The 23,297-nt window shown below is 41.6% G+C and overlaps 3 protein-coding genes across 3 annotated transcripts; all 3 read left to right on the top strand.

Moving 5' to 3' along the window:
- The first annotated feature begins 8,288 nt into the window (after positions 1 to 8,288).
- On the top strand, positions 8,289 to 9,740 carry LOC142955143 (hepcidin-like). The gene is made up of 3 exons (XM_076096527.1): positions 8,289 to 9,245; positions 9,342 to 9,419; positions 9,593 to 9,740. Exons 1-3 carry the CDS (start codon positions 9,159 to 9,161, stop codon positions 9,686 to 9,688), a joined length of 261 nt encoding a protein of 86 aa, XP_075952642.1. The 5' UTR covers positions 8,289 to 9,158; the 3' UTR covers positions 9,689 to 9,740.
- Positions 9,741 to 11,191: 1,451 nt separating this feature from the next.
- On the top strand, positions 11,192 to 14,507 carry LOC142955140 (hepcidin-like). Its single transcript, XM_076096523.1, has 4 exons — positions 11,192 to 12,455; positions 12,552 to 12,629; positions 12,803 to 12,866; positions 14,412 to 14,507. The coding sequence occupies exons 1-4, from the start codon at positions 12,369 to 12,371 to the stop codon at positions 14,453 to 14,455; spliced, it is 273 nt and encodes a 90-aa protein (XP_075952638.1). The 5' UTR covers positions 11,192 to 12,368; the 3' UTR covers positions 14,456 to 14,507.
- Positions 14,508 to 15,751: 1,244 nt separating this feature from the next.
- Positions 15,752 to 17,662, top strand: LOC142955133 (hepcidin-like). Its single transcript, XM_076096515.1, has 3 exons — positions 15,752 to 17,219; positions 17,316 to 17,393; positions 17,567 to 17,662. Exons 1-3 carry the CDS (start codon positions 17,133 to 17,135, stop codon positions 17,660 to 17,662), a joined length of 261 nt encoding a protein of 86 aa, XP_075952630.1. The 5' UTR covers positions 15,752 to 17,132.
- The last annotated feature ends 5,635 nt before the right edge of the window (positions 17,663 to 23,297 follow it).

Consider the following 23,297-nt stretch of genomic DNA (forward strand, 5'->3'; position numbering starts at 1 on the left):
AACTGGGATACTTGAATAGAACTGAGCACTTTAATATTATTAGTAACACATGTCCTTCTCCTGACAAGACAAGTTAAAATGTCTGCAGTGAAAAAGGCTGATGGTGGTTGTGACGGCTGCACTTTTAGATGTCTCTAACCCTCCTGCACACACTCAGTTTTCTATCGTTCCATCAGAAAAGAGATGAATGTCACACACAGCTTTTGTTTCATACCTCACATCACCTCATAGTCTCAGTATTGTTGGCAATACATTGGTTTCCATTCTTGGAGCACACATTAAGTTAACTTCTCTACCGTCACATTTTAGTTCTCCTTAAGTCATTTTAGTTGAGTTACCAGGGCTGAGGAGGGGGCCGCCGCTGGTTGCTGCTGCTGGAGGGACATCTTGGCAGACCTGAGCAAAAGATGGAGCCCCTAAGCAGAGCTCTGTAAATCAGGAAGTGACCAATCAGAATGTACCAAGTCCAAGTCACATCACGGGGGTGATTGGGTTTGCTACTTCAGAGATATTGTATATTTCTTCAGACCATAATCAGTAATAATTGCTCCACATAACGATAGATTAACTGTCCAGTTTTGTTGTATTTGTAGATCTGCAGGTGGTAGTGTTACCCCTTTGTTTCAAAAATGGTCTGATGAGCCGTTATAATGGCCTGTGTCCCTCTGGGGTCAGTTTGGTCTGATCAGATCTACTCAGTTCATGTTAAGTGAACATAGACTGAGTGAAGATCGGTTTAGTTGATCTCTTTTATGGTCCGAGAACTTCATTGCATGTTTTGTAAATTGTTTCATTTCGGGGAAAAATAAACAAAGCTCTTTTTAGGAATTGGAGAAATTATTTAAAAAGTCATTATATTGTATTTTTGCATTGACTAAATGTTGCGGTTGTGTTTAGAGGCCGACTGTACACCATTCAAATAATAAATGTATTCAATATAAAAAAGGGGATTTTGCACACCGAGGACGTAAACGGGCAATCCTCCTGCTAACATGACGACGTGCAGAAGGTTTAGTAACGTGTTTTCTGGAACTAGAACAAGAGAAGAGTGAACTCTTCATTTGGGCAGCAAGGCTTTACAGATAGGCTTAGATAATTAAACAGGGTTTTGATTATTAAAGCTGACGTGATCAGAGACATTTGGAAATTAACTCAAATACAGAAGGTTTTTAATACGTAAAATTAAATGTATTATAAAAGTTCCAAAAATTCCACACCCCACAGGTTACATTTTAAGAAAATGAAATACAAGTGTTGATATTATCTTGTGGAACATCATGTAGACTTACACTTCTTCATCCTCAAATGGAAGCAAGCTTGTTTTGTTGCTTAGACTGATTTGAGAAAAGCTTCCTTCAAACAAGTGAGCGTCCAGACCAACAACTCCAGGCCGCTGATAGTAGTTACTAAGATTGTAGTGATTGGTTTTATTGTTAAAAGACAAGGTGATGCTTCCTCTTCATATTCAAAATAACAGATGTAGAGCCATGTTGGAGATGTTGGAGATGAACACATTGATCATGTTTTTTATCTCTCACACAGATGCCGTATAACATCAGAGAGAAGCGCGGCATGAAGGGCAAATGTCGGTGCAGCCAATGCTGCAGTAGCTGCAGCAGTCGCTGCTCCAGTTGCTGCATAGCCTGAGGAGTCCTGCTCCAACATCCACTAATTTAGGAATTTGTCCGAAAGAAAATGTAACACTTTGATTTGTATTGATGCTGTATGAAAATGTTCAGGATGTACACAGTTCTTGCTCAGTGATGTTTCTGTATCATCCTCATATTTTGCTGAATATCTATTAAAGTGGATGATCAATACCTTTTAATTGTCACAAAACATCCTTTTACCATAAATACAAACCTCCCCTCTTTCTTCTAAAATATCTGTCCTGAACTGTCCCTCATTCAGCAAACACAGTTGTCACTCCCAACATGTCTTTTTCATCACTTAGATTACACTGTGTCAGAAAATACTACATCGAACAATAGAAACTAACCGAGTAGTTTGAATTGCTAAGATGAAGCAGAAACAAGCTCACCAGTTGGGGTAAAGACTAAAACTTTGACTTGTGTTCCAGCAGCGCTTCTATCCAACCACTCCAGTCAAAACACAGAGTTTTATTTAGCCAATAAATACCACACATGAAGAACTAATATGATGAAGTATAGATGAAGACATGTTCTGAAAACTAAATGACACTGTGTTCATCATGATCAGATCAAATGAAATAGTTCAAACAGTAGTTTTCAGAATTGCTGATGGTGATGCTCTCCTCTCATATTGAAAAATGAAAAGGTTTAGTCAGCTGTACAGTCTAACCGACGAGGATCCATTCATGGTTGTGTTTGTTGACATAGAGGTTATCAGAAGGCTTTTGACAGAGTGGCAGGAGGGAAGGGATTTTGGTTATTGCACAAGATTTTTGAAAAGACCGAAGTTACTAAAGATTCAAACGGCCCCTAACTTTAATTACACAGTGATTACTTTATTATTTTTTTCAAAGGTTTTTCTTACAAATCTTACAAAATTTTAAAAAGAAAACAATATTTAAATCTAATAATAGCCAGGTGTTTTGTTTACAATTGAGATGATTATTCCTGCACCTGTATGAGGTTACCATACCAGGGACCTGAGTACACTGTAAACTCAGATAAAATGATTGTATTAAAAAATACATTTCAGTTATTCACACGAGAGAAAATGTATTTGTTTAAAGTGGATTCGACTTGAATGCCTTTTTTTATTTTATTTTATTTTTTTTATATAAAAAATGGCGCCGTGCCAGCGGCAGCCTGTTGCAGCAGCTCCCTGTGTGTTTTAATTTTAGTCTTTTTTCACTCTTTCCTCTCTTCTTTTAGTTTTTTCTTTCTCCTTAATGTTTGGTTCTTACGGTCAGACAACGGACCGTAACCTTTTTTCTCAACTTTTCTCGTGGCTTTCTGTTGCTTTTCTGTATCTGTGTAACGGAGAGCCACACACAATGAGCGGGGCCATTGTTTACTCCCGTGATCAGCTGTTCGTGCTGAGTGAGCCGCGGCTGCTGCCCGGCGCCAGGCCTGTGATCCCTGGGGAGCTACGGAGAAGACGCCGGGGCTGCAGATCTGGAGCCAAACGGAGGGCGAAGAGGAGGAGGTACAAACCTTCAGTACCGGCGATACTACTGGGGAACGTGAGGTCTTTGGCAAATAAGACGGACGAGCTCGGCGCGCTGGTAAAGACCGAGAGGGACTTCTGCGAGTGCAGCGTCATATGTTTCACTGAGACATGGCTGCACGAGGATTTCCCGGACCACAGTGCGTCGGTGCCCGGCTTCAGGACTGTTCGGGCGGACAGAGACGTTGTTCAGAGCGGCAAGAAGAGAGGTGGCGGGATTGCTGTGTATGTGAACGAGAGGTGGTGCAATCCCGACCATGTGTGTGTTAAGGAACGCTTCTGCAGCCCGGACATTGAACTGTTAGCCGTGGGGATGCGTCCTTATTATTTGCCGAGGGAGTTCTCGTCCGCCATTGTTGTCGCTGTGTACATCCCCCCATCAGCTGACTCCGAGACAGCAGTGGACACCATCCACTCCACTGTGTCTGGACTGCAGATTCAACATCCTGGTGCATTTTTGGCAATCACTGGAGACTTTAATCACACCACCCTGGATAAAGCCCTGCCAACTTTTCACCAATATGTTGACTGCCCCACAAGAAATAATACAACCCTGGACCTTCTGTATGCTAATGCAAAGGATGCATACAGTGCCAGTGCCCTTACCCCCCTTGGCAGGTCTGATCACAACCTGATCCTGTTAACACCCAGGTATGTTCCTCTGGTGCAGAGGCTGCCTGTGACCACCAGGACTGTGAGGAGGTGGTCTCAGGAGGCTAATGATGCCCTGCAGGACTGCTTTGAGTCAACGGATTGGGGTGTGCTGTGTGGACCACATGGGGAGGACCTCAACAGCATGACGGACTGTATCACAGAATACATCAAATTCTGTGAACAAACCGTCATACCATCCCGGACAGTACACTGCTCCCCCAACAACAAGCCATGGATCACCAGTGACCTGAAAGCTCTTCTTAACAAGAAGAAAGCAGCTTTCAGGTCGGGGGACAGGGACGCTCAGGAGGGTCCAGCGCGACCTGAAGATGAAGATCAGAGAGTGCAAGGACACCTACAGGAGGAAGCTGGAGGCCAAACTCCAGCAGAACAACGTGAAGGAGGTGTGGACTGGAATGAAGCAGATAACCAGCTTCAAGGTTGGAGGGAGACAACCAGGGGGCTCCCTGGAGAGGGCCAACAAGCTAAACTCTTTCTTCAATAGGTTTAGCTCAGAGCCCTCATCTGTCTCCTCCACACACCACATCTCCCAAACACCTCCCCCTCTGTCCCCCCTGGTGTGCTGCATGGACTCAGAGCTTTCCACTTCAAAGGGCTCTGCCACCACCGACACTATGACCGCCCTCACCCCCCTCTCTGTGACGACTGGCCAGGTGAGAAGACAGCTGGAGCGACTCCATCAAGGAAAGGCTGTGGGACCTGATGGCATCAGCCCCAGGGTCCTGAAGACCTGCGCCATCCAGCTGTCTAATGTCCTTCAACACCTCTTCAACCTGAGCCTGAAGCAGGAGGAAGTCCCGGTGCTGTGGAAGACGTCGTGCCTGGTTCCCGTACCAAAGAAGACGACACCATCTGGCCTCAATGACTACCGACCAGTTGCCCTCACATCTCATGTGATGAAGGTGCTGGAGAGGCTGGTCTTGGCCCACCTTCGACCGCAGGTGAAATCCTCACTGGACCCTCTGCAATTTGCATATCAGCCTCATGTGGGGGTGGACGACGCCATCATCTACCTGCTGCAACGAGCTCAGTCGCACCTGGATGGAACCGGTGGCTCTGTGAGAATCACTTTCTTTGATTTCTCCAGTGCATTCAACACCATCCAACCAGTGCTGCTGAGTGAGAAGCTGCGGGTGGTGGGGGTTAACGCATCCACCGTCTCCTGGATCACTGACTACCTCACAGGCAGACCACAGTTTGTCCGACTAGGCCGTGTGCTGTCTGATACGGTGGTCAGTGATACTGGAGCCCCACAGGGAACTGTCCTGTCTCTCTTCCTGTTCACCTTGTACACCACTGACTTCCAGTACAACTCAGGGTCATGCCATCTGCAGAAGTTCTCTGATGACTCTGCAGTGGTCGGGTGTATAAGGGACGGACGGGAGGAGGAGTACAGGACAGTAGTGGTTGACTTTGTAGAGTGGGCCGGTAGAAATCACCTGCGTCTGAACGTGGCCAAGACCAGAGAGATGGTGGTCGACTTCAGGAGGAAGACGACGGCTCCACAACCGGTGAAAGTTCTGGGAGAGGACGTGGACATGGTGGAGGAGTACAAGTACCTGGGTGTCTCCATCGACAACAGGCTGAACTGGAAGACCAACATCAACGCTGTGTACAAGAAGGGGATGAGTCGACTCTTTTTCTTGAGGAAACTTCGATCCTTCAACGTGTGCAGCAAGATGCTGGAGATGTTCTACCAGTCTGTTGTGGCCAGTGCACTGTACTTCGCCGTAGTCTGCTGGGGGAGCAGCATTGGAGCCGGAGACACCAACAGACTTAATAAACTGATTAAGAAGGCCGGCTCCATCATTGGCTGCAAACAAGACTATCTGGAAGAGGTGGTGGAGAGGAGCACACTGAAGAAACTATTGTCCATATTGGATAACCCGGACCACCCTCTCCACCACCTACTGCAGGGACAGCGGAGCACTTTCTCCAACAGACTGATTCAGCTCCGCTGTCACAAGGACAGATACAGGAAAACATTCCTGCCCTCTGCTATTAGACTCTATAATAAATCACCTCTGGCCAAATCAAACACAAGACTATAACAATGCTACACTGTTGTTGCTGCTGCTGGTGATCTTGTGCACTACTGTTTTGTTTATTTTTTCATACTTAGTTAATTTAATACGATTCTACTTAGTGTATATACTGTGTGTAGCGGTGCACAGAATGACGTCACACAGGCTCAATCTGGTGCTACACATTTAATGAAAATGGTTCTGTAAAATACAAAGATATAATACATACGTTTAGGTATGCAGTCGCTTCTCAGCACTTTCTTCTTCTATCCTGTTCAGAGATTCTCATGTTCTCGCGTACTCACCATATTTAATACTAAACAGTAGTAACAAAACAATAATATGAGCGACGGGGGCTCCCTCTCACGAGGGCTCATTATCACGGCTGCCGTCCTGCGCTCCTACTGCTACAATGGCGGTCAGCAATCTGGCATTAGCTGCTAGCTAGCTAAACTTACACAGTTAATCCTGTTTCAAATAAACATTTACAAGATCTAACACATTGCCACCAACGTACAGTATAACAGTATCTACTAGCCCGGGATACCTAAATAACATCACCAGCTTACCTGTAAAATACAAAGATATAATATATACGTTTAGGTATGCAGTCGCTTCTCAGCACTTTCTTCTTCTATCCTGTTCAGAGATTCTCATGTTCTCGCGTATTCACGCGAGACTTCCCTCTGGCTCTCTGTCACAGACACTGCTGATGTCGCAACACTGCCACCTACTGGCGATCTACTGCCTACAAATGTATCTGGCGATAAATAACACTGTACCCCACATTTTAACTAAAATTAACACTTCCTCCTCAATAACACATAGGAAACATAATAAACTCACTTAACTTACACTACACCCAAGCAACTATTGTACTTCCTGAACTCAAATGACTTATTGTGCCACATGTGCATTTTTATTACTTTATCTTCTTAAATCTATTAGGTCCTGCTCGGTTATTTTATTTTATTACATTGTATATATTGTGCATTTTCCACACTTAATATTTTTATTTAATTGTGTAACCCTGTTTGCTGCTGCCACAGACAAATTTCCCCTTGGGGATGAATAAAGTACTATTCTATTCTATTCTATTCTAAATCTAGAGTTGAAGTTACTTTGTACTATATTCTGCATTTTCTCTGATGATTACTTGTTACGACAAAACTTTATTAAAATATTGAAGCTAATAAGCAAAATACATGATGGAAGTTGTGTTATAAGGAGCAACTAAAAACACACTGTGGAAGGGTTAAAGTTCAAGACAAAAACACAGACCACTCCCAGACCGGACAACACCGTGGTATCACAAGGTAGCCACGCCCTAAAGCATACCCTGCTTCATGGTCTATTTTATTCTAAATGGGACCATCATTTAAGCCAAAGCTAAACAAGGATGGCTCACTCAGACTGAGGGTAAAATTCTGGCCTTCTTTTGACAGATCAGAGACAGAATGGAAACAGGAGAGAGAGAGAGGCATGACATAATAAACAAAGGTCCCACTCAGCTACCAAGGCATTCCTAATTTTACAACTTTCAGTCGTACCTGTGGTTGTAAATATCTGAGGATGTTACTGGATTTGGTCCCGCTGTAGTTCATGTGTGCTCAGTGATGTGACTGCATCCTCTGTACACACTATCCTAAATATCTGCAGAAACTACAGAACACCTGGCCACAACACCTGTAGAAAAATCACATAGTATTGTGTTTCGTACATACACAGAATGTTGCAGCCGTGTTCAACAGAGGACTGTATGTCATTAAAAATGTATTAAATGTTAAACACACAGCCATCACAAATTAACTGGTTTAAAGGTCCTGCACTTACACCGGGTATTTTTCAAATTAGAAGCTGCATTGGACACATATGGAGATATTAATGAACACATTTATGTTTGTTGTTGTTGCTGTATATCACCTGGTTCTCTGGATCCATGTTTTACATATGTGAGGGTGTGTGTGTTGTTAATGCTCTTTAGTGAAAACAAAGTGTTTTGTAATGAACACTTTCTCCCTCTCTGCTCTCCTGTTGTCTTCACTGTCTGTTCACTCTCATCCTGGTAAAACTGGGACACCACACACCAACTTAAAACAGAGTGTTAGGTGTTGTTTTAATAGACACTTAGATGCTCTCACGCGGTTAACAGTCACAAAACATATTTTACCTCCGTTAACAAAGATGGAGCACACTTGAAATTAAAAAAAAATAAGTTTTTATCTGAAATGAATAATATTATGTTGACATGATTGCACCGTTTGGACTTAATTTTGCAAGTTGGTTCATCGTGACGAGACATAATGTGCCATAGAAAGATAAGACAAGGTAATATTTAACAAAATATGGGCCGATTCCAACACTTTTGGAGCCAGTTGTGTTTGTTGACACTGATGTTGTGGTCACGTGACACGAGCGAGCACACAGGCCAGCAGGGTTTTCAGTAAATGAAAGTGAGTGAAGTCGGGGATTTTGCTTTTTGCACAAGAGACTGTATTTGGAAAGACTTGAGTTACACTGAGAAATTAAATGGCCGTTGGTTCTATTAATGCCAACAATCCATAGATTATCATTTTCAATAGTTTTAGTTTTTGAATTCTTTTTTATTTCATGTCCACCATTATTTATTTATGGATATTCATGACTTGCTGTTTTTTTTGTTTTCATACTGACAGGTCAAGTAATCCTAAAATGTTTGAATGATGAGAAAGTTTTAATCAAATGTGATACCACTTTAATGTTCATTCTAGGTTTGATTGAAAGTTTGTTTAATTGTTTGGTCCATTTAACAATTGCAAAGAAATAAGGAACAACGTTGCTCGTCACAGATCTGTGTATGTTTCCTCTGTGTCTTCAGTGGAAGTCACGCTTCATACCTCATGATTTATTCTTTATTAAGTCGGTTTCCATTGCACTTTGTCGCATTTTAGTTTTGATCGATTACGTATTAGTGTGATGTATCATTGAGCTGTACTTCTTAGCAAGTAAGACAGAAAGTAAGACAATAAAAAAGTAATGGTTGATTTAATGTTGGACAAAAACTGTGGCACACAAACAAAGACAGAGAGTTTCCCAGTCTTCAGGAATTTCCCATTCACAGGATCACGTAGGGATGCTGGGAATAGGGAGTGTGGCAAGTGCTGTCAGTGATGAGGCAACAGTGGTCCAAGTGAGTATAAATACCAGCACATGTTACACATTCAACCATCAGACAGGAGAACTCAGAGGAGCTGACAAGAGTCACCACAAGATCTGAAGAAATCTACTTGATTTGAAAACTTAAACCAGTCAAACCGTGCTAAGATGAAGACATTCAGTGTTGCTGTTGCAGTGGCCGTCGTGCTCACCTTTATTTGTATTCAGCAGAGCTCTGCTGTCCCAATCACTGAGGTAAGAACTTGACTTATACTCACTAATCATCTATAAATGTTCTGTCCAGGTCCTAAAATGTGGCCCTTATTGTAAATGTGCACGATTCATCAACAGGTGCAGGAGCTGGAGGAGCCAATGAGCATCGACGACCCCGTTGCTGAACATGAGGAGACATCAGTGGACTCATGGAAGGTATGTTGAGTTCACTGAATGAATGTGGCCGAACACAATGAGCTGATTTAAGTGTAAGTGGATGTGTTTTCCCCACAAAGAGCCCTGATGCTCTCTGAAGGAGAGAGAATAAACAGAGTGAGTGATGATGTTGGAGATGAACACATTGATCATGTTTTTTATCTCTCACACAGATGCCGTATAACATCAGAGAGAAGCGCGGCATTAAGTGCAAAGTTTGCTGTGGCTGCTGCACACCCGGGGTCTGTGGATTGTGCTGCAAATTCTGAGGAGTCCTGCTCCAACAACCATGCTTTTTCTAAATATGATACTGCAGTGTATTACCACAATAAACTTTAGTGTCACTACATCAACGTGTGTTAAAGTGTTTTAATTACAAAAGCAAAAAGAGCTTTTTCCACAAAAGACACTTTGAAATGTCCCAGTAGGAAAAGCACAGGTGGAGACAAGAACATGAATGACGGCTGAATTCCATTTAGCTGCTTCAGGTCCTGGTATTGTGCATGCTGGCTCACTGTCATGACTCAACTGGGATACTTGAATAGAACTGAGCACTTTAATATTATTAGTAACACATGTCCTTCTCCTGACAAGACAAGTTAAAATGTCTGCAGTGAAAAAGGCTGATGGTGGTTGTGACGGCTGCACTTTTAGATGTCTCTAACCCTCCTGCACACACTCAGTTTTCTATCGTTCCATCAGAAAAGAGATGAATGTCACACACAGCTTTTGTTTCATACCTCACATCACCTCATAGTCTCAGTATTGTTGGCAATACATTGGTTTCCATTCTTGGAGCACACATTAAGTTAACTTCTCTACCGTCACATTTTAGTTCTCCTTAAGTCATTTTAGTTGAGTTACCAGGGCTGAGGAGGGGGCCGCCGCTGGTTGCTGCTGCTGGAGGGACATCTTGGCAGACCTGAGCAAAAGATGGAGCCCCTAAGCAGAGCTCTGTAAATCAGGAAGTGACCAATCAGAATGTACCAAGTCCAAGTCACATCACGGGGGTGATTGGGTTTGCTACTTCAGAGATATTGTATATTTCTTCAGACCATAATCGGTAATAATTGCTCCACATAACGATAGATTAACTGTCCAGTTTTGTTGTATTTGTAGATCTGCAGGTGGTAGTGTTACCCCTTTGTTTCAAAAATGGTCTGATGAGCCGTTATAATGGCCTGTGTCCCTCTGGGGTCAGTTTGGTCTGATCAGATCTACTCAGTTCATGTTAAGTGAACATAGACTGAGTGAAGATCGGTTTAGTTGATCTCTTTTATGGTCCGAGAACTTCATTGCATGTTTTGTAAATTGTTTCATTTCGGAAAAAAAAAAACAAAGCTCTTTTTAGGAATTGGAGAAATTATTTAAAAAGTCATTATATTGTATTTTTGCATTGACTAAATGTTGCGGTTGTGTTTAGAGGGCGACTGTACACCATTCAAATAATAAATGTATTCAATATAAAAAAGGGGATTTTGCACACCGAGGACGTAAACGGGCAATCCTCCTGCTAACATGACGACGTGCAGAAGGTTTAGTAACGTGTTTTCTGGAACGAGAACAAGAGAAGAGTGAACTCTTCATTTGGGCAGCAAGGCTTTACAGATAGGCTTAGATATTTAAACAGGGTTTTGATTATTAAAGCTGACGTGATCAGAGACATTTGGAAATTAACTCAAATACAGAAGGTTTTTAATACGTAAAATGAAATGTATTATAAAAGTTCCAAAAATTCCACACCCCACAGGTTACATTTTAAGAAAATGAAATACAAGTGTTGATATTATCTTGTGGAACATCATGTAGACTTACACTTCTTCATCCTCAAGTGGAAGCAAGCTTGTTTTGTTGCTTAGACTGATTTGAGAAAAGCTTCCTTCAAACAAGTGAGCGTCCAGACCAACAACTCCAGGCCGCTGATAGTAGTTACTAAGATTGTAGTGATTGGTTTTATTGTTAAAAGACAAGGTGATGCTTCCTCTTCATATTCAAAATAACAGATGTAGAGCCATTCATGGTTGTGTTTGTTGACACTGATGTTGTGGTCACGTGACACGAGCGAGCACACAGGCCAGCAGGGTTTTCAGTGAATGAAAGTGAGTGAAGTCGGGGATTTTGCTTTTTGCACAAGAGACTGTATTTGGAAAGACTTGAGTTACACTGAGAAATTAAATGGCCGTTGGTTCTATTAATGCCAACAATCCATTGATTATCATTTTCAATAGTTTTAGTTTTTGAATTATTTTTTATTTCATGTCCACCATTATTTATTTATGGATATTCACGACTTGCTGTTTTTTTTGTTTTCATACTGACAGGTCAAGTAATCCTAAAATGTTTGAATGATGAGAAAGTTTTAATCAAATGTGATACCACTTTAATGTTCATTCTAGGTTTGATTGAAAGTTTGTTTAATTGTTTGGTCCATTTAACAATTGCAAAGAAATAAGGAACAACGTTGCTCGTCACAGATCTGTGTATGTTTCCTCTGTGTCTTCAGTGGAAGTCACGCTTCATACCTCATGATTTATTCTTTATTAAGTCGGTTTCCATTGCACTTTGTCGCATTTTAGTTTTGATCGATTACGTATTAGTGTGCTGTATCATTGAGCTGTACTTCTTAGCAAGTAAGACAGAAAGTAAGACAGTAAAAGAGTAATGGTTGATTTAATGTTGGACAAAAACTGTGGCACACAAACAAAGACAGAGAGTTTCCCAGTCTTCAGGAATTTCCCATTCACAGGATCACGTAGGGATGCTGGGAATAGGGAGTGTGGCAAGTGCTGTCAGTGATGAGGCAACAGTGGTCCAAGTGAGTATAAATACCAGCACATGTTACACATTCAACCATCAGACAGGAGAACTCAGAGGAGCTGACAAGAGTCACCACAAGATCTGAAGAAATCTACTTGATTTGAAAACTTAAACCAGTCAAACCGTGCTAAGATGAAGACATTCAGTGTTGCTGTTGCAGTGGCCGTCGTGCTCACCTTTATTTGTATTCAGCAGAGCTCTGCTGTCCCAATCACTGAGGTAAGAACTTGACTTATACTCACTAATCATCTATAAATGTTCTGTCCAGGTCCTAAAATGTGGCCCTTATTGTAAATGTGCACGATTCATCAACAGGTGCAGGAGCTGGAGGAGCCAATGAGCATCGACGACCCCGTTGCTGAACATGAGGAGACATCAGTGGACTCATGGAAGGTATGTTGAGTTCACTGAATGAATGTGGCCGAACACAATGAGCTGATTTAAGTGTAAGTGGATGTGTTTTCCCCACAAAGAGCCCTGATGCTCTCTGAAGGAGAGAGAATAAACAGAGTGAGTGATGATGTTGGAGATGAACACATTGATCATGTTTTTTATCTCTCACACAGATGCCGTATAACATCAGAGAGAAGCGCGGCATGAAGGGCAAATGTCAGTGCAGCCAATGCTGCAGTAGCTGCAGCAGTCGCTGCTCCAGTTGCTGCATAGCCTGAGGAGTCCTGCTCCAACATCCACTAATTTAATAATTTGTCCGAAAGAAAATGTAACACTTTGATTTGTATTGATGCTGTATGAAAATGTTCAGGATGTACACAGTTCTTGCTCAGTGATGTTTCTGTATCATCCTCATATTTTGCTGAATATCTATTAAAGTGGATGATCAATACCTTTTAATTGTCACGAAACCTCCTTTTACCATTAATACAAACCTCCCCTCTTTCTTCTAAAATATCTGTCCTGAACTGTCCCTCATTCAGCAAACACAGTTGTCACTCCCAACATGTCTTTTGCATCACTTAGATTACACTGTGTCAGAAAATACTACATCGAACAGTAGAAACTAACTGAGTAGTTTGAATTGCTAAGATGAAGCAGAAACAAGCTCACCAGTTGGGGTAAAGACTAAAACTTTGACTTGTGTTCCAGCAGCGCTTCTATCCAACCACTCCAGTCAAAACACAGAGTTTTATTTAGCCAATAAATACCACACATGAAGAACTAATATTGTATTGTATTCAATGTATTGGTTATTTTATATGTCCTTTAGCAACACCTAGTATCGATTGTGAATAGCTGCACTGAACAGGAAGTGAGCGAAGTGTAAATAGTCAGAGTAACAGGAAGTGATGTTCAAGAAGTGCCGTGTGCCCATGGACTCATTGACTGAGCATCTCAGTGTTCAATCCATATAATCCTGTGCCTTGAAGTCCACAAAATCGGCTTCATCCGTAAGTGTGTTACTATTTACAGTTATATTAACATGTTTATATTCATATTTCTTTGGGTTGTGTTAGTAGCATTTATACTGATGTACTAGCTATTAAGTACTTACAAAGGCACTTACCTTTTGTATTGTTTGTGCTCTTTTTCAGTTTTACAAAAATTATTACATATTTTCCACCATTAAACCTTGCAAATACAACAACCTGTCTGTTCCTTGGAGGATACGGTGCTGGGAAATATATTGTCAAGCTGGCTGTATAGCTGAAAACTACGTTTTACTAAAACAACTTTTAGTGAGGACAGCACACCAACACTCCATAGACGATCATTTTCAATAGTTTTAGTTTTTTAATTCTATTTTATTTCATGTCCACCATTATTTATTTATGTATATTCATGACTTGCTGTTTTTTTTGTTTTCATACTGACAGGTCAAGTAATCCTAAAATGTTTGAATGATGAGAAAGTTTTAATCAAATGTGATACCACTTTAATGTTCATTCTAGGTTTGATTGAAAGTTTGTTTAATTGTTTGGTCCATTTAACAATTGCAAAGAAATAAGGAACAACGTTGCTCGTCACAGATCTGTGTATGTTTCCTCTGTGTCTTCAGTGGAAGTCACGCTTCATACCTCATGATTTATTCTTTATTAAGTCGGTTTCCATTGCACTTTGTCGCATTTTTGTTTGATCAATTACGTATTAGTGTGATGTATGATTGAGCTGTACTTCTTAGCAAGTAAGACAAAAAAAAGTAATGGTTGATTTAATGTTGCTGCTGCAGACCCGGGGTCTGTGGATTGTGCTGCAAATTCTGAGGAGTCCTGCTCCAACAACCATGCTTTTTCTAAATATGATACTGCAGTGTATTACCACAATAAACTTTAGTGTCACTACATCAACGTGTGTTAAAGTGTTTTAATTACAAAAGCAAAAAGAGCTTTTTCCACAAAAGACACTTTGAAATGTCCCAGTAGGAAAAGCACAGGTGGAGACAAGAACATGAATGACGGCTGAATTCCATTTAGCTGCTTCAGGTCCTGGTATTGTGCATGCTGGCTCACTGTCATGACTCAACTGGGATACTTGAATAGAACTGAGCACTTTAATATTATTAGTAACATATGTCCTTCTCCTGACAAGACAAGTTAAAATGTCTGCAGTGAAAAAGGCTGATGGTGGTTGTGACGGCTGCACTTTTAGATGTCTCTAACCCTCCTGCACACACTCAGTTTTCTATCGTTCCATCAGAAAAGAGATGAATGTCACACACAGCTTTTGTTTCATACCTCACATCACCTCATAGTCTCAGTATTGTTGGCAATACATTGGTTTCCATTCTTGGAGCACACATTAAGTTAACTTCTCTACCGTCACATTTTAGTTCTCCTTAAGTCATTTTAGTTGAGTTACCAGGGCTGAGGAGGGGGCCGCCGCTGGTTGCTGCTGCTGGAGGGACATCTTGGCAGACCTGAGCAAAAGATGGAGCCCCTAAGTAGAGCTCTGTAAATCAGGAAGTGACCAATCAGAATGTACCAAGTCCAAGTCACATCACGGGGGTGATTGTGTTTGCTACTTCAGAGATATTGTATATTTCTTCAGACCATAATCGGTAATAATTGCTCCACATAACGATAGATTAACTGTCCAGTTTTGTTGTATTTGTAGATCTGCAGGTGGTAGTGTTACCCCTTTGTTTCAAAAATGGTCTGATGAGCCGTTATAATGGCCTGTGTCCCTCTGGGGTCAGTTTGGTCTGATCAGATCTACTCAGTTCATGTTAAGTGAACATAGACTGAGTGAAGATCGGTTTAGTTGATCTCTTTTATGGTCCGAGAACTTCATTGCATGTTTTGTAAATTGTTTCATTTTGGGAAAAAAAAAACAAAGCTCTTTTTAGGAATTGGAGAAATTATTTAAAAAGTCATATTGTATTTTTGCATTGACTAAATGTTGCGGTTGTGTTTAGAGGGCGACTGTACACCATTCAAATAATAAATGTAATCAATATAAAAAAGGGGATTTTGCACACCGAGGACGTAAACGGGCAATCCTCCTGCTAACATGACGACGTGCAGAAAGTTTAGTAACGTGTTTTCTGGAACTAGAACAAGAGAAGAGTGAACTCTTCATTTGGGCAGCAAGGCTTTACAGATAGGCTTAGATATTTAAACAGGGTTTTGATTATTAAAGCTGACGTGATCAGAGACATTTGGAAATTAACTCAAATACAGAAGGTTTTTAATACGTAAAATTTAATGTATTATAAAAGTTCCAAAAATTCCACACCCCACAGGTTACATTTTAAGAAAATGAAATACAAGTGTTGATATTATCTTGTGGAACATCATGTAGACTTACACTTCTTCATCCTCAAGTGGAAGCAAGCTTGTTTTGTTGCTTAGACTGATTTGAGAAAAGCTTCCTTCAAACAAGTGAGCGTCCAGACCAACAACTCCAGGCCGCTGATAGTAGTTACTAAGATTGTAGTGATTGGTTTTACTGTTAAAAGACAAGGTGATGCTTCCTCTTCATATTCAAAATAACAGATGTAGAGCCATTCATGGTTGTGTTTGTTGACACTGATGTTGTGGTCACGTGACACGAGCGAGCACACAGGCCAGCAGGGTTTTCAGTAAATGAAAGTGAGTGAAGTCGGGGATTTTGCTTTTTGCACAAGAGACTGTATTTGGAAAGACTTGAGTTACACTGAGAAATTAAATGGCCATTGGTTCTATTAATGCCAACAATCCATAGATGATCATTTTCAATAGTTTTAGTTTTTTAATTCTATTTTATTTCATGTCCACCATTATTTATTTATGTATATTCACGACTTGCTGTTTTTTTTGTTTTCATACTGACAGGTCAAGTAATCCTAAAATGTTTGAATGATGAGAAAGTTTTAATCAAATGTGATACCACTTTAATGTTCATTCTAGGTTTGATTGAAAGTTTGTTTAATTGTTTGGTCCATTTAACAATTGCAAAGAAATAAGGAACAACGTTGCTCGTCACAGATCTGTGTATGTTTCCTCTGTGTCTTCAGTGGAAGTCACGCTTCATACCTCATGATTTATTCTTTATTAAGTCGGTTTCCATTGCACTTTGTCGCATTTTAGTTTTGATCGATTACGTATTAGTGTGATGTATCATTGAGCTGTACTTCTTAGCAAGTAAGACAGAAAGTAAGACAATAAAAAAGTAATGGTTGATTTAATGTTGGACAAAAACTGTGGCACACAAACAAAGACAGAGAGTTTCCCAGTCTTCAGGAATTTCCCATTCACAGGATCACGTAGGGATGCTGGGAATAGGGAGTGTGGCAAGTGCTGTCAGTGATGAGGCAACAGTGGTCCAAGTGAGTATAAATACCAGCACATGTTACACATTCAACCATCAGACAGGAGAACTCAGAGGAGCTGACAAGAGTCACCACAAGATCTGAAGAAATCTACTTGATTTGAAAACTTAAACCAGTCAAACCGTGCTAAGATGAAGACATTCAGTGTTGCTGTTGCAGTGGCCGTCGTGCTCACCTTTATTTGTATTCAGCAGAGCTCTGCTGTCCCAATCACTGAGGTAAGAACTTGACTTATACTCACTAATCATCTATAAATGTTCTGTCCAGGTCCTAAAATGTGGCTCTTATTGTAAATGTGCACGATTCATCAACAGGTGCAGGAGCTGGAGGAGCCAATGAGCATCGACGACCCCGTTGCTGAACATGAGGAGACATCAGTGGACTCATGGAAGGTATGTTGAGTTCACTGAATGAATGTGGCCGAACACAATGAGCTGATTTAAGTGTAAGTGGATGTGTTTTCCCCACAAAGAGCCCTGATGCTCTCTGAAGGAGAGAGAATAAACAGAGTGAGTGATGATGTTGGAGATGAACACACTGATCATGTTTTTTATCTCTCACACAGATGCCGTATAACATCAGAGAGAAGCGCGGCATTAAGTGCAAATTTTGCTGTGGCTGCTGCAGACCCGGGGTCTGTGGATTGTGCTGCAAATTCTGAGGAGTCCTGCTCCAACAACCATGTTTGTAAAATTCTGATTTTTGGTCATGCTGTAGTTAATGTGCATGTAGGTCCACTTATTTTATTCTAAATATCTGATACTGCAGTGTATTACCACAATAAACTTTAGTGTCACTACATGAACGTGTGTTAATGTGTTTAAATTACAAAAGTAAACAGAGCTTTTTCACAAAGACACACATTTTCTTTAAGACAAATCACAAAATGTAACACTTTGATTTGTATTGATGCTGTATGAAAATGTTCAGGATGTACACAGTTCTTGCTCAGTGATGTTTCTGTATCATCCTCATATTTTGCTGAATATCTATTAAAGTGGATGATCAATACCTTTTAATTGTCACAAAACTTCCTTTTACCATAAATACAAACCTCCCCTCTTTCTTTTAAAATATCTGTCCTGAACTGTCCCTCATTCAGCAAACACAGTTGTCACTCCCAACATATCTTTTGCATCACTTAGATTACACTGTGCCAGAAAATACTACATCGAACAGTAGAAACTAACTGAGTAGTTTGAATTGCTAAGATGAAGCAGAAACAAGCTCACCAGTTGGGGTAAAGACTAAAACTTTGACTTGTGTTCCAGCAGCGCTTCTATCCAACCACTCCAGTCAAAACACAGAGTTTTATTTAGCCAATAAATACCACACATGAAGAACTAATATGATGAAGTATAGATGAAGAGATGTTCTGAAAACTAAATGACACTGTGTTCATCATGATCAGATCAAATGAAATAGTTCAAACAGTAGTTTTCAGAATTGCTGATGGTGATGCTCTCCTCTCATATTGAAAAATGAAAAGGTTTAGTCAGCTGTACAGTCTAACCGACGAGGATCCATTCATGGTTGTGTTTGTTGACATAGAGGTTATCAGAAGGCTTTTGACAGAGTGGCAGGAGGGAAGGGATTTTGGTTATTGCACAAGATTTTTGGAAAGACCGAAGTTACTAAAGATTCAAACGGCCCCTAACTTTAATTACACAGTGATTATTATTTTTTTCAAAAGTTTTTCTTACAAATGGGACAATCTTAAAAAAGAAAAAAAAATCAAATAATAGCCGGGCGTTTTGTTGACAATTGAGATTATTATTACAAAACTGTAATTTTATTATTGTCACAATGTTTAAAACGCAATATATATGACATTGACCTATTAACAATTGGTAACATACCAAACCAAGTCATCAGGATTACTATTGCAATAATGCTCAATAAGGAAAGAAAAGCTTTCAGTATAGATGCCACATTGCGCCTTGCTGGAGGAAGGTTCCTCCATGTCTCTCCAAGGAAAATGTATATATTTAAAAAAAATTGTTATCTTATAATTCACACAAGCGCACATTAGCACAAAGTACATTCTGCTCCCATATTGTATATTTCAAAACACGTGTAGCAACCTCTTCATGTAGAACTGTGTTCTTTATGTAGAAAAGAATGGTTCATGGTTGATTTCATATTGCAACAGACACTGGGCCCCAACCCAGACTTTAATCTTACAACCTGAGAATATTGAAAATGTAAACTGGAGAGCATCGCATTCCCATTCCTCTGCAGTTTCCTATAACCGTTCCCAGCAGGAGTAATGCAAGCTCATTGCTGGAGGGAAGTGAGTTCTGCCAGTGATGAAGCAACAGTAAATACCAGCATGTTTTACACACTCAGCCACCAGACGGATACAAGTCACCAAATATTTCCATAAATCTAACTGATCTACACTTGAAAGAATAAAAAAACAACTTAAAGAAGTCAACCCTCCTAACATGAAAACGTTCAGCGTTACAGTCACCTTTATTCGTGCTTAGCAGAGCTCTGCTGTCCCGGCCACTGATGTCGGAACATGACTCATTTCATTTGCTTGTCATCCGTGAGTGATTCGTCAGGATTGCTAAGAGACGTCCCTCAATGTTCGCAACGCAATAACAGGTACAGGAGCTGGAGGAGGCAATGAGCAATGACAGTCCAGGTGCACATGAAGAGATATTGATGGAAACATGGACGTGATTGAATAAATGAAGTCGTTTAAAGTGAGCTAATTCATTTGTAAATGGGTGTGTGTTTTTCCTTTAACCCTCGTCCTGCCGACATATTCAACATAGAAAGGACTACAGACTGGGGTCTCTTGGGACCACAAGAATAAACTAAACAACAACCATAGCAACATGTGGGCAGATTTCTTCTCAAAACAGTATTCGTTATGTGATTAATGTAATCTGGAAGAAACATTATTATTATTATTCTAGGGAAGTTACAGTTAAAATGAAAACAGACGGAGCACATGTCTTTCTGCTGCAACTGACAGAGTGCCTCTATTTCACATTACCTCTGTCTTTGAGCTTTAATTGCATCCAATCAACAGAACTGCGACAGTCAGAAAAGGTGAGTGTAAGAGTCTTACGCTCTGACAATAGAAGAAATACTCCAACACTCAATATCTGCCCCCATGCAGGCTCAAACACTGGCCTGTTAAGGAAGTAACATCCTCCACTGGCCTCTGACGAGCAAAACACTTCCAGAGGCGACTTCATTTTCCAAAGGTGGTCCTCTGTCCAAGTGCACACCAGGCCCAGCTCAGCTCTGCTCCGCTCCGCTTGTTACCAGAGAGGGGAGGTATGGCATCGGGCCACGGTGGTACACATGCTATTGTGTTACTTTCGGCATGGCTGGATCGCACATCGCAATTATAACGACCACAAAAGGTCGAATAAACGGTCTTGTGTTAAGTCGGCGCAGAAATGATTAGGGAACACACAGACGGACTCAGGGATAGAGTTGTGAATGGAGAAGCAGCATGCAGAGCGGTCAGCGCATTGCAAGTGACAAGCAGAACAGTGGAGAACCTCAACATATGCGATTACGACTTAATTACCCCCCCCACACACACACACACACGCACAGAAGTGCACGTACAAGCCGAAGCACACACACACACAGAGTCTGGAGCCTGGCGGACTCCTGCTCTGATCCCACCCTCAATGCAGCCTTGCGGGGGGCTGAGCGGCGTGCCAGGCCTGCCTCGCGACCAGACGGATGCCCGTTCCACGCCCCCGTGCCAACAGAGCTGCTGCCAAACCACACAAGGAGATAGTAAACGTTCAGCTTCCTCACTCACTCACACACACACACACACACACACACACGCACCATGTGGTTTATTTTATCTGACTCATACCCACGTACACACAAAACACAATGAAGGCAGGCAGGCAGCAATTAGGGGCCTGTTCATCGGTGAACTACAGTATACTAGCTCTATAAATCCTCGAGTTAAAGTGTACAAAGTGCTCGGGTGGTAAGCTGAAGAATTCACAGGATGTTACCATTGCTGAGACACACAAATGCAAGTCCAGACGAGAACGAAGCGTTTTAAATACGACCAGTTTGGTGAAAATGCATGTGTTTGGGATGTACTGGGCATACTAAACGAGACTTGCATTACACTGCAGGAGTTGTGTGAGAGGTTGTAAATGGATGTTTTGATATGGTTTTGCCGTTTTTAAACCTGGCCTCCATTTATTTCAATTCACTTAAGTCTGCTGTTTTCGGATTCTCCGTTCACAATGTTTTCTTCAAGAATTCAAGATAACACATCTTCAAATTGATGACCGAATACCTACATTAGTATTGGGCGAAAGGTCACTTCTGTAGGTCCAACGTCCATAGTCAGGAAATATTACAATTCATCCTGAGGGGAACATGAGTGTCTGTACCCAATTTCATTGTCAGTCCATCCAATTAATGTTAAATAGTCCACCAGCTAGCATGGCTAAAACCAAATGATGGAATCCTTATTTGCTGCACAAAAAGAATGCAGTTCATTTCCGTGCAAAACATCTTAGTTTTACTCTGTGGATGGCAAAATACAAACATTTTATGGATTAATTTCTCCCCAGCAAACAGCGCCTTTTTATAGTACTTGTTAAGATAAATATCTTGACACTGTGGAATAGAACCCTGGAATTGCCTTAATGTTGCCCTTGATTTGATCCAGATCCCCACATTACGTACAGTACCGCCTGTAATATCTCAATTGTTTCAGGGTCTCAACCGACAGATCAGTCAACACTTTCTACAGTTAATCACTGAAACCAGAGCGAGCAGAGTGCGAACCAGAGGCTCCACCGCAGGTCACACTCCACAGCAAAGCCTGGGAGCCATTCTCACACACACACACACACACACACAATGTTAAGGCTTGGAACCACTGACATGAGGTCAAGACCTCCCCTACAGCTGACTTGAATAAACGCGTTTCTACAACCCGCACACTGCCCAATAAAATGTGTTGTGCTGAGGATGATGATGATGATGATGACGACCGTGTTGCGCTGGGAGCATCACGGGCTCCAGAGAGAGAGACCAGCCCGGCGAGAGAGACCGAGGTGCAACACCCTGCTGCAGCAGGCTCCACTTCCACCTCCTCGCTGTGCCTTGAGGGAGCAATCAACCTTTATGGCTCCTTACAGGGCGGATAATGCCCGTTTGTACGTGCGTATATGTATGAATGAATATTTCCTCCGCAGACCCTCCAAGTGGAGGCAAAGGTTGCTTCGGAACCATGGTGCTGCATAATCCGGCCTTGAATGAAGGCGGGGAGGGGGTTGAGATAAACATTCCTGGACAATGAGACCCTCCTTTACCCCCCACTGTGCTCATACCCACTTAAAATCTGCTAACCCACAATGCAACACTTTGCTCAAGTGAGTAGCCCCTCTGGAACCAGCGCAGTGCCACTGCAGCCCCGTTCCTAGAAGCCACAAGTGTCAGCAGTGGCTCCGATACAGCCCTTCTGGGCCCATACGGAGCACATTATATCCATTTCAACTGGTCTTAATATACTTTAATAAGACCTGTTTTCGTTTAATTCTCCCTTGAAACCGGTAGTAACACGGCTACTAGGCACATAAAAAAATTGAATGAATGGCGTGCGGCTGCCAGAGAGTCAGAGGGGGGAAAATAGGAATACTTGTGGATTTCTCCTCACCAGCTGGCTCTTGAGCCCAATATAATGGTTGTGCCCATGGCTCCCAGAGCACCAGTAAGAGGAAATATTTGCCCGGTCTGTAATGTGTTTAAGGTGCGCTGTATGATTCAGTGCATGTCATAAATCTCTTGCATGTCACATCCTGAGAGGAAGGACAGAGCTGCTCTGCCTATATTGCCCCTTTAAGTGAACAGGGACAATGGCTTTGTGTTGCATTTGCATCTCAGTGTAAAAAAAAAAAGCATTTCAGAGGTTAAATAAGCCAAAAAAAAAATACTTACAGCACCCATAGGAGACACCACACCGGGTCGTTATAGAAAGGCCTGTCCATGTAATAGATGGTGATTAAAAATCCCGTGTCCCCAACTGCACCTGCTGTTATAAGGCCGAACCGCAGAAACACTACCACAGCAAGTGACTCATAAATATTCCCCCATTTGTCAAATCAAGCATGGCGATATTAATGCGCGAGGTGATCATTAAGAACAGAACGTTAATGTTATTTTCACTTCCTGTCCAGCAGGTGAGGCCGATGTGGAGGGGCTGAGTGACCGTCGTGAACTTCCAGCACGGCCCAGGATCTTTTTACAGTTTCCCCGTTTCAAACGTCTCGGAAGAAAAGCAAATA

The sequence above is a fragment of the Anarhichas minor genome, unplaced genomic scaffold, assembly GCF_050575085.1.
Source record: "Anarhichas minor isolate MPS153535 unplaced genomic scaffold, ASM5057508v1 ptg000022l, whole genome shotgun sequence".
Lineage (NCBI taxonomy): Eukaryota > Metazoa > Chordata > Actinopteri > Perciformes > Anarhichadidae > Anarhichas > Anarhichas minor.